Here is a 17,805-nt window from a genome sequence, read left to right as displayed (position 1 = left end):
AACCTAACATTTTGTAACCTCCTCATTGGGTTGACATCATCCCCCATAAGGAGTAACTTAACATTTTGAAACTTGACCAGAACAACTGATAAGGTAAAGTAATTTAACATTGTGTAACCTCCTACCTGGGGAGCTTTGCCCCCTCTGGATCCCCCAAAAAGTATACGTATCATTAATATCTGATAAGGTAAAATGGGGCTAGAAATGCTCCATAAAGTAAAATGTAGACCCTGTAGAGGGCTATAATTATGTAAAGTGTGTTGGTTGAATCACCAATACAAGTAAATTTCATGAAAATTTCCAAATATTTAAGAGTTTCTTCTTTTTTATTCTAAGTTTTCATGTGAATATATTAACCTAACCAATGTTATACTAGAGATTTTTTTTTATGTTTCATAATGTTTAAGCTATCATGTCACAAATCATTATCATACAATGAATCTTAACTTAACCTTATACATGACAACCTAAATGTTTGCAGAAATTAAATTAATGCATCATACCAATTTCAAGTACTGCATTGTAAGATTGAAATCTATATTAATTTCAGGGCCCACAAGAAAACTCGCAGCATTGTTGAGAGGCATCGGGCAGCTGAATTTTCACATGCTACACAGTGAGATCCGAGTTGGTCCTCCATCCAAGGTCTGCCAAATTGTAGAGGTTTGTGCACTGCTGCACAACATCTGCAAAGCAAGAAATATAATTTTTCCTGAGGAAGAAGAACATCTTGCTGCAGCCGAGGATGGAGGCAACGAGGAGCGACTCCTAGCACAGAAAGTTCAAAGTCGCCATGAAGTAATCCTTTACAGGGATGAATTTGTTGTGCTTCACTTCAAGTAAGTAACACAACCCATAATGCTGATTATAGTAGCATTCTTAAGTTTTTTCCCTTCTGTCACTTTGTTATTTATATTTATATGTCTTGTTATATGTCTTGTTTTATTGTGTGTGCACTGTTATGTTGGTGATTTCATCTTCCTTGCCTCACTCTCTGCCAGTCACATACTATTGAAAAGATAGAGTTCTTCACAGATACCACAGTATCACTGTTCAGCCTTACAATATTTAAATGGGTTATGATGAATGTGTATCTCAGCAACATCTAAAAAAATAATTAACACACTTTCACAACTAACTTAAATGATTCTTTCTTAATTATTTTTTCACTGATTTTTATGAGTGTGGCATTGACTACATTATTTTTTCACTGATTTTTATGAGTGTGGCATTGACTACATTATCAATTGTTCTGTAGTTTATATATATATATATATATATATATATATATATATATATATATATATATATATATATATATATATATATATATATATATATATATATATATATATATATATATATATATATATATATATATATATATATATATATATAATGTGTGATACAACATCAAGCAGTAAATCAATGTCTTTCTTTTACAGCATTGATGAGTGATGAGACACCAGTGTCATGACTGCTGAGATTGGTGTTATTCTCATGTATTTTTTTTTTTTTTTTCTCTCCCATACCTACTACATTATCAATTGTTCTGTAGTTTTATATATATATATATATATATATATATATATATATATATATATATATATATATATATATATATATATATATATATATATATATGTTAGTGTAGCCAGGGAGTAGATTCTCTTGTTTGCAGACGATATTGAAGGCGTGAGCAACTTCAGCATTGTTCAGTTTTTCCTGAGCTTTCTCTATTTGTCTTATTAATTCTTTGTTTTGAGCAGTAAGAGCCCCGATGAGCTGTCCAAAAGTAGAGTTGTTTGCAACGTTTCGTTCCTTTTCATGGAACATCTTCAGGCAGAATGAGTGGGAGTTCAAAGTTCAAAGTTTATTGAGAAAAAAGGGGGGAGGATACAAACAAGGGGTGGTACAGTACAAGACACAAAATAACAGAAATACAGAAATACAGAAGAGAAATAAAGTTGCTGGGCGGTCCAGCCTGCTATTGTAGTATACACACATACATACGTAAATAAAGAAAGAAAAGAAAATAAAAATAGACAGAGTTAAAGACATAAGAAAATAAAAATACATTATGCATGAATAAGATGAAAAACAAGAGATGATGGTCACCCGTCCAGGTTCACGTCGGACACAGCGTTGCTTAACCTCACTGGCCGGGGTGGTCGCTCGTCCAGGCAGGGCCGTGCAGGTGTTTACTTTACTGCACTAGTCCAGGGCGTTTCCAAAAGTAGGGATTTCCGCGAAGGGTGGTTGAAGTCTTCGTTGCTCCACTGGGCTCCGGTATCGTCGTCGGCTGCGTGACTTTTGCGGCTTTGGTTGAAGTCTTCGTTGCTCCACTGGGCTCCGGTATCGTCGTCGGCTGCGTGATTTTTGCGGCTTTGGACTTTGACAGCCGCTTCTTCTTCATGACCCAGCCGTCGTCTTTTTCCGGCTCGGCGGAGGGGGGCTGGATGATGGAGGCTCGGCTCGTTTTGGTGAGCTGGGTAGGAGGAGCTTCTTCTTCACTGTCGGTTCCAAGGACATCAACTTCTCCCTCCTCCTCGTCGTCGTCATCTTCGCTTTCCTCCTCGTCTTCGTCTTCGTCTTCCTTTTCTTCCTCGTCTTTCCCATCTGCTGCCGCTACGTCCCCGGTCGTCTCCTTGTGCTCGGATTTGTCTTCCCGTTGCTCAGGTTCTTCTTTGGTAGTCGCAGCCCTTATAGCGTCTTCTCTGCTGCCTCGGTGAGATCGGCTCTTGGCGGTGCGGGAGGATTTGGTCAAGGCGCACAGAGGAATTTCAATAGGAGGCAGGCCGTTGTGCTGCAGGATGACAGGTACAAGCTCCCGCAGGCGGTGGTGGTCTCTTCCTGCCAATGCCTTGGCCGTGAATATACAGGCCATTACTTTCTCCTGAATATCCTCCTCTGTGCGCTTTCTCAGTGGTGAGTGCTGGCTGTTCTTCGTTGGAGCAGAGGTTGGTCCGACAGGAGCCACGTCCCTTGCCTCCGGTCCCTTTGTCCCTTCCTCGATGGCGAGAAGGACTTCATCTCCTTCTCTCGGTGGCCGATCTTTAAGAGCCGGGTGAGACCAGAGGCATGGCAGAAGATATCTTTCCCTGTACGTAGGTCTTCTATAAACCCGTATCCTGCCTTGACATTGTACCACTTAACAAGCCCAGTGTGGTGTGCAGGGCTTGCCATGGTACAGCAGGAGTGCAAGGGTGTCTGGTGTGTTGTACGAACAGTTGGGCGAGTTGAGTGGGAGTAGTGATCGTGGTGATATTTATACCCCCATGGGTGGGTCAGTAGTGGGAGTAGTGATCGTGGTGATATTTATACCCCCATGGGTGGGTCAGTAGATGACGTGCTGCAACCTGATTGGTTGATTCAGTGCGTGGCCTGGCGGCGGTGTGTGTCGGCCGTGGTATCAAGCCGTGTAGGTCTTCTTTTTTGTGTGGGTAATATCTGAAGGTCTTGTGTTTGTAGATTCATGGCTGGTCTATCTTGTGCTATGTATAGTGATTCCAAGAAGAGTAGGCGGCGTGGGTCCCTTTCGCGGTCGATGATAGTGGTGTTATTTTCCAGATGTTTCCTTGTAGCGGTAGTTTTATGTGATGTGTGCACAAGATAGACCAGCCATGAATCTACAAACACAAGACCTACAGATATTACCACACACAAAAAGACCTACACGGCTTGATACCACGGCCGACACACGCCGCCAGGCCACGCACTGAATCAACCAATCAGTTGCAGCACGTGACCCTGACCCACCCAGGGATATAAATATCACCACGATCACTACTCCCACTCATCACTATCACGCACCACGCACCGAGCACACGTCTCCTTAGACAGCTCCACCGATCACCCCGCTTGGCACCAGCTCGCCGATTCGCTCGCCGCGGAGCTGCTCTGCCTTGCCACACTGCCAGCCGTGCTTTACCTTACGTCCTGCCACCGACGTTCGTGCTTGCCTTGCACATTCAGGAGAATTCCACCTGGGAATCCTCCTAAGCCCTGTGTACCGGGGACTCTGTTTTGAGTCCCGCCCAGGCATCTTTTCTCTACTACTGTATTTCATTTTCGCCCTTAGCGTCCGTCCAGAAGGTGAAGGTGAACCCTGCGGCTTGCACAAGGGGGGCCCTCAGAGGGCTGCCTTAAGCCTTCTGGATTGGTCGGGCAACCACTTTTGTCAGGGTTAGGCGGAGGACGGGGCAACTACGTCGGCTGTTAGCAGCCGGGTTGTCAAACTGTCTCTCCCTAGGTAGGCTTCTTCATATTTTCTATCATTAGCTGTGTCGTGTGTCGGGCTTCGGCCCCTTTGTAGGACTTGTTTGTATGTCTCTGACTTATACTGTGCATCACCACCACTCGATGTTATCGGCATAAGGCTCCTGAAGAAGAAGAAGAAAAATGCCGAGAGTAAAGATCAAACACCCGGACCCCTCCGCAAAGAACAAGTTAAAACTACTAAGACTACTCTCAGAGAAACTGATCTATGCCACACGGATTATACCAACCACGGACTCCTTCGTCGTCATTACTAGAACGGATGAAGACACGGACAACATCTTTTCGCCAAATACCATCAGTCTCTTGAAGGAGGAAGAATTTTCGCCTGTTCTACCACCAGAAGTCAAGGCAAAAAGAACCATTGTCTTGTTCAACACTGACGACCACATCTACTCAAAATCCGAAAAGACATTACTGCTGAGCTCCTGAACGAGAACAACTTCCTCAATGAAGGCATTGATAATGTATTCAAAATCCCCAGAACAAAGATGATCAAAATAACTCTGAACAGCTCCACCTCAGCAAGAAAAGCAACAGATACAGGACTACTAGCATTTAATATGAGCATTCCACACTACAACATAAAAATAGAAGAATTTATTCCCATCCTTACTTGCATGAGATGTTACGCCATTGAGGATCACCCTACCAATAAATGTACTAAACCAAAAACATATGAAGTATGTTCAGAATGTGCCGAGACGGGGCACACATGGAGAACATGTAACAACACCACAAAAAAATGCATCAATTGCAACGAACCGCACAGAACTCTGGCCTTCAAGTGTAAGAAAAGGAAGGAAGTCATAGAACAAAAAAGAAAGCAAACACCAACTAACTCAAACAAAACATACAGCCAGACAGTTAATGCTAACAACCACAGCACATCCACACAGCAACCACTCGACAGGGACACATGTGCCAAGATTACCTCATGTATGCTTCACGCACATATGATAAATGCGGTAAACCCAGGGACTTACAATGATGAGTTCAATAGAGCCCTAACACTAAACAACCTTCCAAAAATAAATCTTCCACCAAACCCACCATCTAAACAGATCCTCACAATGATGACAAACAGCAACAACTCAAACACACAACCTCAAACGCAAAAACAGCAAGGAAACACACAAGAAACAAACACCACACAAACAAACATTCCAAACACAAACATCGCACAAACAAACACGCTCCCACAGACTCAAAACACATACAACACAGACACAAACGTCACAATGGAAGACACACAAGAATTCATAGATCAAGAAGAACAAATGCCAGAACTTGAAAAGATAAAAGGAACAGATCTGGGACTGCTAATAATTGCAAAGAAGAGCAGGGGCTGGCCAGTGGGAAAAGAATTAAGCCTGAAGGAAATAGAAGAAGGAATAGAAGCAGGAACATATAAATGGAGATTTACAGCTAAAAACATATCAGAGGAAGAGGTATGGAAAAGCCTCATAAACAACGAAATAAACCTTGATAACTGCTTCAGGGTCACAGAAGATCAAAAATATAACAAAATACGAAATGGTTTGCCCGGTGAGTTGACCCCACCAAAACATAAAGTCGCAAGAAAAAATAGCCAATAGGCACACCATCATATACATTCAACATATACACAACACTTTAGAAAACATTAATATAGTACAGCACAACGTCGCTCACTGGAACACCAACAAACAAACACTAATAGCAACTTACTCTCAAATTGATCCACACATTATCCTAATTAATAGTCACGGCTTAAAACAACAGAAAACATAAAACTACACAATTACACCACCTACCTCATCAACTCCAGTGAGGAAATGCATGACGGATCGGCAATCCTAGTAAAACAAAATATCAAACACAAAGTAACAGACGGTTTCGACACTGATATCTTACAAATTACAATAGAAACAAACACAGGACCAATCAACATAGTAACCACATATTTACCCCCAAGAAGAGCATACCTCCCTATCACAGATTTTCACAGAATTGCTTCACAAAATCATCCCACTTACATAATAGGAGATCTAAATGCACACCATCCACACATAGATAATAAAAAGGAAAACACAGTAGGAAAAACTCTGATGATGCTCATAAATATCAACAAACTCACTCACATAGGACCGGATTTCCCCACATTTATATCTCACAACTCCAGATCAACACCAGACATAATACTAACTAATAACAAAACATACCATAACATAGACATACAAATGGGACCTTCAACCTCATCAGATCACTTACCCATTATAATAAAAATCACAGCAAAGCCTGTTAAGATAGAAACGTCACCTACATATTTACTTAAAAAGACAAACTGGGAAGAATTCAAGACCACAACACAACACAAAACAAGAAATATCAATGTAGACCCCTATATGGACAAACAAACACTTGAAACCTCATTAAAAGAATGGACAACAGCAATAACATCAACCATGGAAGAACACATACCAATTACAAAACATAAAACAGTACAAAAATCATTAGTTACCCCTAAAATTAAAGAGTTACAGTGGTGGGCTCAGCAACTAATACAAAACAGCATGACAGCAGGCTGGACCTACACAAAATACATCACATACAAAACTATTAGGCAAGCAATAGTAACAGAATGCAAACAACGAAGTAACAAAAACTGGGAAAATAAAATAAAGAAACTAAATTATCTACATAAAAACCCACAAAAATTCTGGCAAAATATAAAGCAGCTAAAAGGAAATAAAACAAGACAAACACCATACTTAATACATGACAACACCAAAATCTACGATGAAAACCAAAAGAAACGATTTTTAGAGAAATATGGAGCAAAGTTTTTAAAATAAGCCCAGAAGAAAACTTGACTTTTGATCAAGAGAATGACCAAACAGTAAACGAATATATAAACAACAATAGAATACTTACACTCCCTTACCAACATGCAGACCCAGCCAATCTTAATATAAATAATCAATACATATCTCCCATCACACTACAAGACATTAAAAACACATTAAAACAACTGAAAAACAACACCCCAGGACACACTAAAATAAATAAAACTATATTAGCAAATCTCCTAACGAAGTACTTGAAATATACACAAAGCTACTTAACATCTCTCTCTCCATGGGATACTTCCCAAAAGCCTTCAAACATGCACAAATAAAATTAATTCCAAAGCCAGACAAACCAACCACTGACCCTAACAACTTTCGCCCCATTTCGCTACTAGAGGTACCAGGCAAAATATATGAAAAAATAATAAACACTAGACTACGTACTTTTCTAGAATCCAACAATATTCTTCCATCAACACAGCACGGCTTTCGCAAAACAGATCTACAGATACAGCCCTTGCAATAATAACAGAAACAATATCAAATGCAATAGCAGACAAAAAACAATGCTGTGTAGTCCTTAGAGACGTTTCAAAAGCGTTTGATAAAGTATGGTTAAACGGCTTAAAATACAAAATACTACAAATACAAACACCTAATATACTTGCAAAACTCCTCAATAGTTTCCTTGACAACAGAACTGCCTCCATCTCTCTCAAAAATTACGATGGCCCGAGTTTCCAACTCCATAGTGGTGTCCCTCAAGGAAGCAGCCTCTCCCCCACACTATATACAATATATACATATGACATTCCTCCTCCACTGACAAATGGAATCAACATACAATATGCGGATGATATAACACAAATAATAATTCAACCAGGTAAATCAAGACACATGTTAGCAAGAAAGATTGAAAGAGAAATAAAACACATAAGCAACTACGAAAACAAATGGAAGATAAAAACTAATACATCAAAATTCACTCTCCTCCCCATTGCCATAAAAAAGACATCACCTGTCACCATAGATGGAGAAAATATTCCATATGCAAACAAAGCCTCCATACTAGGACTGAAAATAGGAACACAAGGCTATACAAAACACATTTCAAACATCTCCAAAAAAGCTACGCTTGCACTTAAAATAACTAAACGATTTGACAAACTAGACCACAACATAAAACTACACCTGATAAAAGCATGTGTCCTCCCCATCCTAACTTACCCCACATACACACTCAATGCAATATCAAACTCACAAATGCTATCTCTACAAAGAATCCAAAACAAGGCCCTAAGATTTACATATAATGAAAAATACCCGTATACAAAAACAACAGAGGAATTACACTCACAAGCAAACTTATTACCAATCAACCTCACACTACATAAACGAGGCAATCAAATCAAACACAAACTAGAAGAAATACTAGATGACACACACTACAAAAACGCAACTACAGACCACGAGCAAACAAGAGACCACAATTGGTTTAAAAGGCCAATCACAAATCTTAATATAATTAATCCACTCCCAATGTACACAGCATATACATAAAACATAAAACAAAAACATAAAACTATATAATTCACACTAGAAACAAACAGAATCACTTCCATAACGCAAATCGAGGCCAATCGATGTTTAAAAGTCTTTTCCCTGTACTCCTCTACCTCTGCTCCGCGCCCTGAGTTGTCGGGGTGGGGGTGTTGACTCGTGCGGTTAGGAAGAGCAGGAGGCTCACCGTAAAACACCTTCCACCCCGGCAAGGGGTGGTGGTCACCGGCTCTGTTTGCAAACACCCGGCAGCGGAGAGAGGTCGAGAGTTGGCGCCTACACCCTGAGTCACAGTGTCAGCTGGAAGCACTTCCATAACCACACTGGTATAGTGGCACTATGAGGGGTCTACCTGAGACAGAGACTCTGGCTGAGTCACGCTTGGCGGGGCCAATAGGAGGACAAAAATGAAAACACGAGCTAAGATGCAAAAATAAAATAAAGCAAAATCTTATAATAGATAAAGCGAGCGCTCAACACCTAGCACCTAATAATTAAATAATTAAATAAGTAGCAAGACGGACTGCCCGTCATCTATCATCTTAAACTGTACTTCCACTTCCTACTTTTACACACTTCTTTCTCTCAAATTCTTCTTTCATCCAACTTTCCTATCCCCCCCCCAATTCCAATTCCAAGCACCTTTCTCCTCCTACTGAATCTTTCTCTTTTCGCCTTTAGCGTCCTCCAGGTGGTGAAGGTGAACCCCGCGGCTTGCCAAGGGGGGCCTTTAGAGTGCTGCCTTAAGCCACCTGGATCAAGGTCGGGCAAAAGCTTGGATAGGTTCAGGCGCAAGTCAGGTCGGTTGCGACAGTTGTTAGCAACTGGACTGACAAACTGATTTGCTTAGGCAGGCTCCTTCCTTTTTCTATATTTAGCTGTGTCGTGTGTCGGGCCTTGGCCCCTTTTTAGGATTTTTATTTTGTTTGTGTATGTGTGTGCTTTTCTGCTCTGTTCCTACGGGTTGCAGAATGGGATAGAATGGCGCGCATAAAAATAAAATGTAGGAACTCCACTGAAAAGGAAAAAAAGTTGAAGATAATAGAAATTTTATGCAAGAAGGATATTGAGATCAGCAGGATTTTCACAACACACGATGGTTTTGTTGTGTTAACCATCAATGAGGAACATGCTGACAATATCTTCGCCGCCGACACCAGACAAGAACTCACCGACAACGAATTTACCCCCATAATACCTCCTGACTTAAAAGCAAGAAAAAGCGTGATCATTCCCAGAGTAGATGATCTGATCTACGAAAGGAATGCCGTCGACATTGGAGAAGAAATCACGAAGAAAAATGATTGGATAAATGAAAATGAAATTGACCACATTTTTAAGTTCCCGAACTCACCTACTCTAAAAATAACATTTACTTCGACAGTACTGGCAAAATTATGCACAGAAAAGGGACTTAAAGCATTCCAAATAAGCATCCCTGGTCATGAAATTAAAATAGAAACATATATCCACATTCAAAGCTGCATGCGATGCTACGCATTAGAAAAACACCACACTAATGAATGCCCGAAAAGTAGGGATTATAAGATCTGCTCAGAATGCAGCACAGAGGGACATGTATGGCATCAATGCCAGGAACTCTACAAAATGCCTAAACTGTGGAGACAACCACAGTACCCTGGCAATGAAATGTCCCAGAAGGAAAGACATCATTAAAGAAAAGAGAACACAACAAAACAACAAACAAAACATGACATACTCTAACATCACCGGCCTTAACATTCAAAGCAAAGTTACAACCAACGCCATCCCAAAAATCACAAAGGAAGAATTACTAAAAATTCATACCTGCGTAGCACACGCACAATATAAAGATCAGGTAAGGCCTGGCTCCTACGCTGAGGAGCTTAACAAAATCTTAAGCGCAAACAGCCTACCAAACATAATTATTCCTTGTGAAAGCAATGAAATACCTGAGACCGATGCCATGAGTCAAAACACCACTCAAAATGATACACATACACCACAAAACCACTTAAATAGACAAAAAAGTTTGAGTAACACTAGTATAAATAGTGAAAAGGCCTAAATAAACAAAAAAGCCTAAGTAATACCAGCATAAATTATGAAGTTACACCAAAAAACAAATTAAGGGCAAAAGACCTAGGATTAAAATTTTACACAACAAAAGAAAATGGATGGCCCCAAGACTTTTCAACCGTTGAACTAATAAAACAGGTAAGAAAGAGAAAAATCAAATGGACATATACCAATAACAAGCTTGAAGAAGAACAACTTTTACGTAAAACTGAAAGAGGGGAAATAACTTTGTCTAACTGCTTTTTCTTAGTGGAAAATGACGAATTTAGAAAAATCAGGCCTGGACTTATACAGGAACGTTCTCCTCCAGAACACAGAGACCCACGCACCAAAAAGACTCTGCATCACTAAACACAATATAACAATTATCCAACACAACATACTAAACTGGAAAACAAATAAAAACTCACTAATACCGTATTACTTGGAAAATGACCCAGACATTCTTTTATTAAATAGCCATGGTTTAAAAAACAGTGATGAATTAAAGATCCCTGGATACATAATTTACAAAATAAACTATACTGAGAATATTTACGACGGTTCAGCAATTGGCATAAAACACAACATAAACCACAGATTATTCGACGATTTTGACACTGATTTTATAGCAATAGAGATTGACACAAGCCTAGGACCTATTCAAGTTGCCACAACATACTTACCTCCCAGACGCCCCTTTTTACCATACACAGACATGCACAGACTATTAAGCAACAGTATTCCAACATACATATTGGGAGACTTCAATGGTAGACACTCAATTTTTGGAAACAGAGATAATAATACAGTGGGCAAAAGTTTATCTAACCTTGTAAATCAAGGCAAATTAATACATCTTGGTCCGTATTTCCCTACATTTTTAAGCCACAACTCATCCACAACCCCTGATAAAATTTTTGCCAACAAACACCATTACTTGAACCACATCATTGAGCAAGGGGATATAACTACTTCTGATCACCTACCTGTAATACTTAAGCTCTCCACAACACCTTTTATTATCGAGAAACAAAAAACATACAAGATTAATAAGGCTGACTGGGATTTGTTCCAGCACAAACTAGATGCCCATATAAATGTTACCAACTTTGAGGGAAGTAATTTCGAACAAATAGAGAACGCAATAACAGAATGGACTAAAACAGTAAAAAATGCTATGGAAACATCCATCCCAAAATCTACACACCAATATATATATCAGTTAAACATTACACCAGAAATTAAACAACTAGAAACCCAATTTAAAAACCTACAACAAGATGCTACATTATATGGCTGGACGTTACCAAAATACAGGGATTATCTAAGAATAAAAACAGAATTGAAAGAAAGATGCAAGGAAGCCTATAACAAAAACTGGGAAGACCAAATAAAGTTTTTATCAGATAACAGTAAAAATAGCAAACAATTTTGGAATAAAATAAAAATACTAAAAGGAAAGAAAACTAACCATACTAACTATATGAAAGATACAGAGGGAAAAAAATACTATTCTGATAAAGAAAAATGCCAATTAATGGAGGAAACATGGAAAAATGTTTTAAAATTACAGAGGAGGAAGAACAAAACTTTGACAAACAACATTCTGACCACATTGATAGATACATTAACATAAACAACAATAGAGTTAAACCTTATTTCACAGTCGAATTAAATAGATTAAACAACGAAAATTATAACACCAGAGAAATTACAACAGAAGAAATCAAAACCTATATAAGAAGATCTAAAAATAAAGCCCCTGGCACCACTAAAATAAATAAAACAATTTTAGAAAAATGTACATATAAAACACTGGAACAACTAAAAAATATTTTTAATGCATGTTTAGCAATTGGATACTTTCCAAGTGCCTTTAAAGAGGCAATAATAAAATTTATCCCTAAAAAAGATAAGAGTCCAATAAACCCTATTAATTACCGGCCTATATCCTTACTCGAAGTACCTGGAAAAATTTTCGAAAAACTTATTCAATCACGACTAAATAACTTCCTATCTGAAAATAACATAATTAAAGAAAGACAACACGGGTTTAGAACATACAAAGGTACACATACTGCAATTACAACAACATCTGAATTTATCGCCAACGCATTTGCAGAGAAAAGACAGGTATACATGGTACTTAGAGACGTAGCAAAGGCCTTCGATAAGGTCTGGCATAATGGTCTAAAATATAAAATACTGAGACTAGGCCTTCCTGAAATACTAGAAAAAATAATATGTAGCTTTTTAAATAACAGAAAAGCAAGGATAAATTTAGGTAATGAGTACAGTAACTGCATGGAATTATTAAGTGGTGTCCCACAAGGAAGTGTATTATCTCCAACTTTGTACACATTATATACTAACGACCTTCCCCCCACCAGAATATGGATGTCTGGACACCATGTATGCAGATGACATCACCCAAATAATAACAACACCAAGCAAATCCAAACTGATGATGAAAGCTAAAGTCGAAAGAGAAATTGAAAGAATAAACAAATTTGAGAGGAAATGGAAAATAAGAACAAGCGAAGAAAAATTCAAAATAATACCATTAGCACAATGTAAAACAAAGAAAATAAAAGTAAATGGAAAAGACATTGAAACTAGCAAAGGCGGTAAACTTCTAGGTCTCAACATCACAACCACTGGTTATGTAGGACATATAACAAAAACAATAAACAAAGGAAATGGTATACTATCTCAACTTAGAAGATTTAGTAATCTAACACCACAAACAAAAGCCACAATAGTTAAAACACTACTAATTCCAGTCATGGAGTACCCTTCCATCCCTATTTGCATGGCATCAAATACTCAAAAAAGAAAAAATGCAAACAGTTTTAAATAAAGCGTTAAGATTTATCAACTGTAACGAAGAAGACCAATTGAGCTCGTACAATCTACACATAAAATATAATATCACACCATTAAACATATCCAACCATCACAAAGCGAAGAACACTTGGGAAACAATAAGACTAAGCGAACCTGAACAATATGACATGCTAGTGACACCCCACGACAACACACATACATGGTTCCCTAAATCAAGCAATGTAAGTACAATGGATGAACCAACACCAATAATTACAATAATAACCTTATACTTTAAACACTTAAATAAAAAAAAAAAAAAAAAAAAAAATAATAATAATAATAATAATAATAATAATAATGGTGGTAATAATAATGTTGATACTAACAATAATATTAGAATTTTCTGTAATTGGTAATACTAACGATTTTTATATCTAATGATTTCTTAAAAACATACAAACAACTAGCAAAGTGGTCAAGCCCACTACCTGTTATTCTCCTACTTTCTTTCACCCATTCTCTTAACCCCTCTTTCTCTTTAGCTAGCTCTCTCTCTTCACCCCTTTCTTCTAAAAAAAAAAAAAAAAAAAAAAAATCCCACTCATTCTGCCTGAAGATGTTCCATGAAAAGGAACGAAACGTTGCAAACAACTCTACTTTTGGACAGCTCATCGGGGCTCTTACTGCTCAAAACAAAGAATTAATAAGACAAATAGAGAAAGCTCAGCAAAAACTGAACAATGCTGAAGTTGCTCACGCCTTCAATATCGTCTGCAAACAAGAGAATCTACTCCCCTGGCTACACTAACATAAAACTCCACGACGACAACGCCAGAAATGCTGATATCACTCACAAGTTTCGGAGTGAACTTGTAGAGAGACAAATACAAGAAAATGAGCAAACTATTATAACACTTAAAAAGCAAATCCAAGACCTGCAAAGAAGATGGAACGAAACCGTTACTCCTGATAACACTAAAGAAGCCATCAATGCCGAGTTACTACGATTGAAAGCCCAGCACCGAAAAGGAGTAGAAGCAAGAAACATATCTAAACTATCAAGAATATATGGAGGAAACATCAAGCTGCCTAAACCACCCAAAGGTTACATCAACCTCGTCCCAAACCTCATACTCTCGCACCATCAAGAAGAAGTACTCAACCTTGGGCTTAACTGCCATTACTTATCAAGACCCCGTAAACACCGCAAAAGGCTCGAGCTAGAAGTGTTACTTGATGACATATACAACCTTGAGAAAGCCGGGAAAGTAACTACTACCAACGAGCTACAAGCAGCATTAATAGCAGAAGCTACAAAGCAAAGAGGATCATACAACAGCAATATAATAAAGAAAGAACACTTTCAAGCAGCCAAGGAACTACGTTCAAATAGTGACATCACTATAAGGAAAGCTGACAAAACAGCCGCTTACGTCTTGATTCAAAAGAAGAATACCTACTTAAAATAGACAACATCCTCTCCGACACCTCCAAGTTCACCAAGATCAAGCGCAACCCTACAGAAGACATCAAGAAGAAAATTAACGCCACCGTGAAAGCCATCAACATGAACTCAAGATCCATAAAATTCCCCACACTCACTGGGAGTTTTCTCCAGGGTACGCATACGGAACAGTCAAGACCCACAAGCAAGGAAATCCGCTTCGCCCCATAATCTCCCAAATACCTACTGCTACATACAGCATTGCCAAGAAGCTTAACGCGATCCTGACACCTTACGTCCCCTCAAGCTACACACTCAACTCATCCAGTGATTTCTTGGAACTACTAAATGCACCTCCTCCTACCGGCGAACACATCATTGCTTCACTGGATGTAGAAAGCCTATTTACCAATGTACCAGTGGACAAGACAATAGAGTACATCCTGGACCGCATCTACAGAAACGAGAACACGCCAGACCTTGACGTCCCTGAAAACCACCTCAGAACCCTCCTGGAACTCTGCACTAAAGAAGCCCCCTTCACCTGCCCCCGCGGCAACATGTACCGCCAGATAGACGGAGTCGCCATGGGAAGCCCTCTTGGAGTGCTTTTCGCCAACTTCTACATGGGTACAATAGAAGAATCCGTCCTGAAGAACAACAAACCCCACATCTATGGTCGCTACGTAGATGACATTTTTGTCTCCGTCAAAAACCAAGAAGAACTCCAGCAACTCAAGCATCGCCTCACTGAAGCCTCCGTCCTCAACTTTACCCACGAAGAAGCAGTACAGAACAACCTACCCTTCCTCGACGTCCTCACCACTGCTACAAATGCAGGATTCACTACTACTGTCTACACCAAACCCAGCAACATAGGATCCTGCCTTAATGGAAAAAGTGAATGCCCACAACGCTACCGCACCTCCACCATGAACGCCTACATACGACGTGCGCTCACACACTGCTCAACATGGAGCAACACCCACCAAGAATTAGAACGCATCACACAGGTGCTTATTAACAACGGCTACGAAAACACAGAAGTCAACACAGCCATCAAGAATGCCATAGATAAATGGTACAAGAAAGACGATCCAGAAAAGAAAAACAAAATACTACTCTACTACAAAACATCATGTCTACAGAGTACAAGACAGACGAGCGCATCATCAAAGACATCATACAACACCACGTCAAGCCTACAAACGAAGAAGACTGCATATCACTCATCATATACTACAACACCAAGAAAACGTCACAGCTGCTGATAAAAAACAAAACCACCATGAAGAAAACTCCTTTACAAGAAGATCATGTCATCTACAAACACGCCTGCAAAATTGAGGACTGTGGACCTCAAACATATATTGGGATGACAAGGACAACATTGTCAAGGAGACTCACCTGCCACCTACAGAACGGAACAATCAAGAACCACTACAACACATCACATAAAACTACCGCTACAAGGAAACATCTGGAAAATAACACCACTATCATCGACCGCGAAAGGGACCCACGCCGCCTACTCTTCTTGGAATCACTATACATAGCACAAGATAGACCAGCCATGAATCTACAAACACAAGACCTACAGATATTACCCACACAAAAAAGAAGACCTACACGGCTTGATACCACGGCCGACACACGCCGCCAGGCCACGCACTGAATCAACCAATCAGGTTGCAGCACGCCATCTACTGACCCACCCACGGGGGTATAAATATCACCGCGATCACTACAGTGCTTCACACCAAAAGCCACCCCTCAGGACGTGGGATGTGGAAGCCAAGATATCGGCTTGCATCTGCGCCGCAAAAGTCCTTGCCGGCAGCAACGCCCGACGTCTGCAAGCTCTGATCCCACTCCTGCTGACGCACAATGGCCTACCCGGTATAAGGATTCCACCACAAGCCTTCGGAACCTTGTACCCATACACAGCAAAACTACCGAGGGTCCACCAGCCGTCTCGCCAAAACAAAGTCCAACCTCGCCGCGAAGACCTACAGGAAGAGGTTGGGACCATCGAGGAGGACGAGGAAGACGAAAACGAGCTCGTTGATGTGGAAGGCAGCGACTCCGACCAGCCACTTCCGCCTGTCCAGCCTCCACCAGCAGAAGAAGAAGTAGGCTGGAAAACACCAAAGAGGAAGAAGAAGAAGAACTCCACCTCAACAACACCCGCAGCCGAAGCTGAGCCAACTCCCCAGCCAAGCCCACAGAGTGAGACGAACACGGAGGAACCTCACACACTCCACTACCTCCTGAGAAGGAAGAAACCAAGCACCAAACGGGAAGACACACCACCAACCAAAATAACCTTCTCGGACATTATACAGAAGGGATATGATAAAAAGAACCATATAGACACAAAGGAGCAGACAACCATCCAGAACACAGCCCGCCAACTCGCCCGCCGTGGAGGACTCACCACCTAGACATCCACCCCACTCCTGACACCAACATCGACGCTGCAGCCCTTCCTGACAAGACCATGCCGCCCCCGCACAAGCACCCAACAACCTCTGCTGAAGACGAGAAGCTCATCTCATCACAGCACCATCCTGCGCCTGGGTCAAGCCCCAGTGACTTTTTTCTCCTACTAAAGCTCCCTTCTTATCACCCACCTATTCTTCCCCTATCCCCACTTCCCCCCTCATCCTTTTCTATCTGTCCTATCCTATCCTACTACTCCCACGCACGAGACAATCAGAGACAAACGACGACACACCACACAGACAGAACACAACAGGTCACGACCCTTGCACTCCTGCTGTACCATGGCAAGCCCTGCACACCACACTGGGCTTGTTA

At 40.3% G+C, this 17,805-nt stretch overlaps 1 protein-coding gene across 1 annotated transcript; it reads left to right on the top strand.

Annotated features, from left to right (window-relative positions):
- The first annotated feature begins 458 nt into the window (after positions 1-458).
- Positions 459-1,504, top strand: LOC123507444. The gene is made up of 2 exons (XM_045260362.1): positions 459-839; positions 1,446-1,504. Exons 1-2 carry the CDS (start codon positions 472-474, stop codon positions 1,456-1,458), a joined length of 381 nt encoding a protein of 126 aa, XP_045116297.1. The 5' UTR covers positions 459-471; the 3' UTR covers positions 1,459-1,504.
- Positions 1,505-17,805: the final 16,301 nt, after the last annotated feature.

Source organism: Portunus trituberculatus, chromosome 1 (assembly GCF_017591435.1).
Source record: "Portunus trituberculatus isolate SZX2019 chromosome 1, ASM1759143v1, whole genome shotgun sequence".
Classification (NCBI taxonomy): Eukaryota; Metazoa; Arthropoda; class Malacostraca; order Decapoda; family Portunidae; genus Portunus; species Portunus trituberculatus.
This window is presented reverse-complemented; position numbering and strand designations above follow the sequence as displayed.

Bases quoted from the DNA above. Each gene is read 5' to 3' on its own strand.
- LOC123507444 (XM_045260362.1), top strand. From the start codon at position 472: ATGTTTGCAGAAATTAAATTAATGCATCATACCAATTTCAAGTACTGC.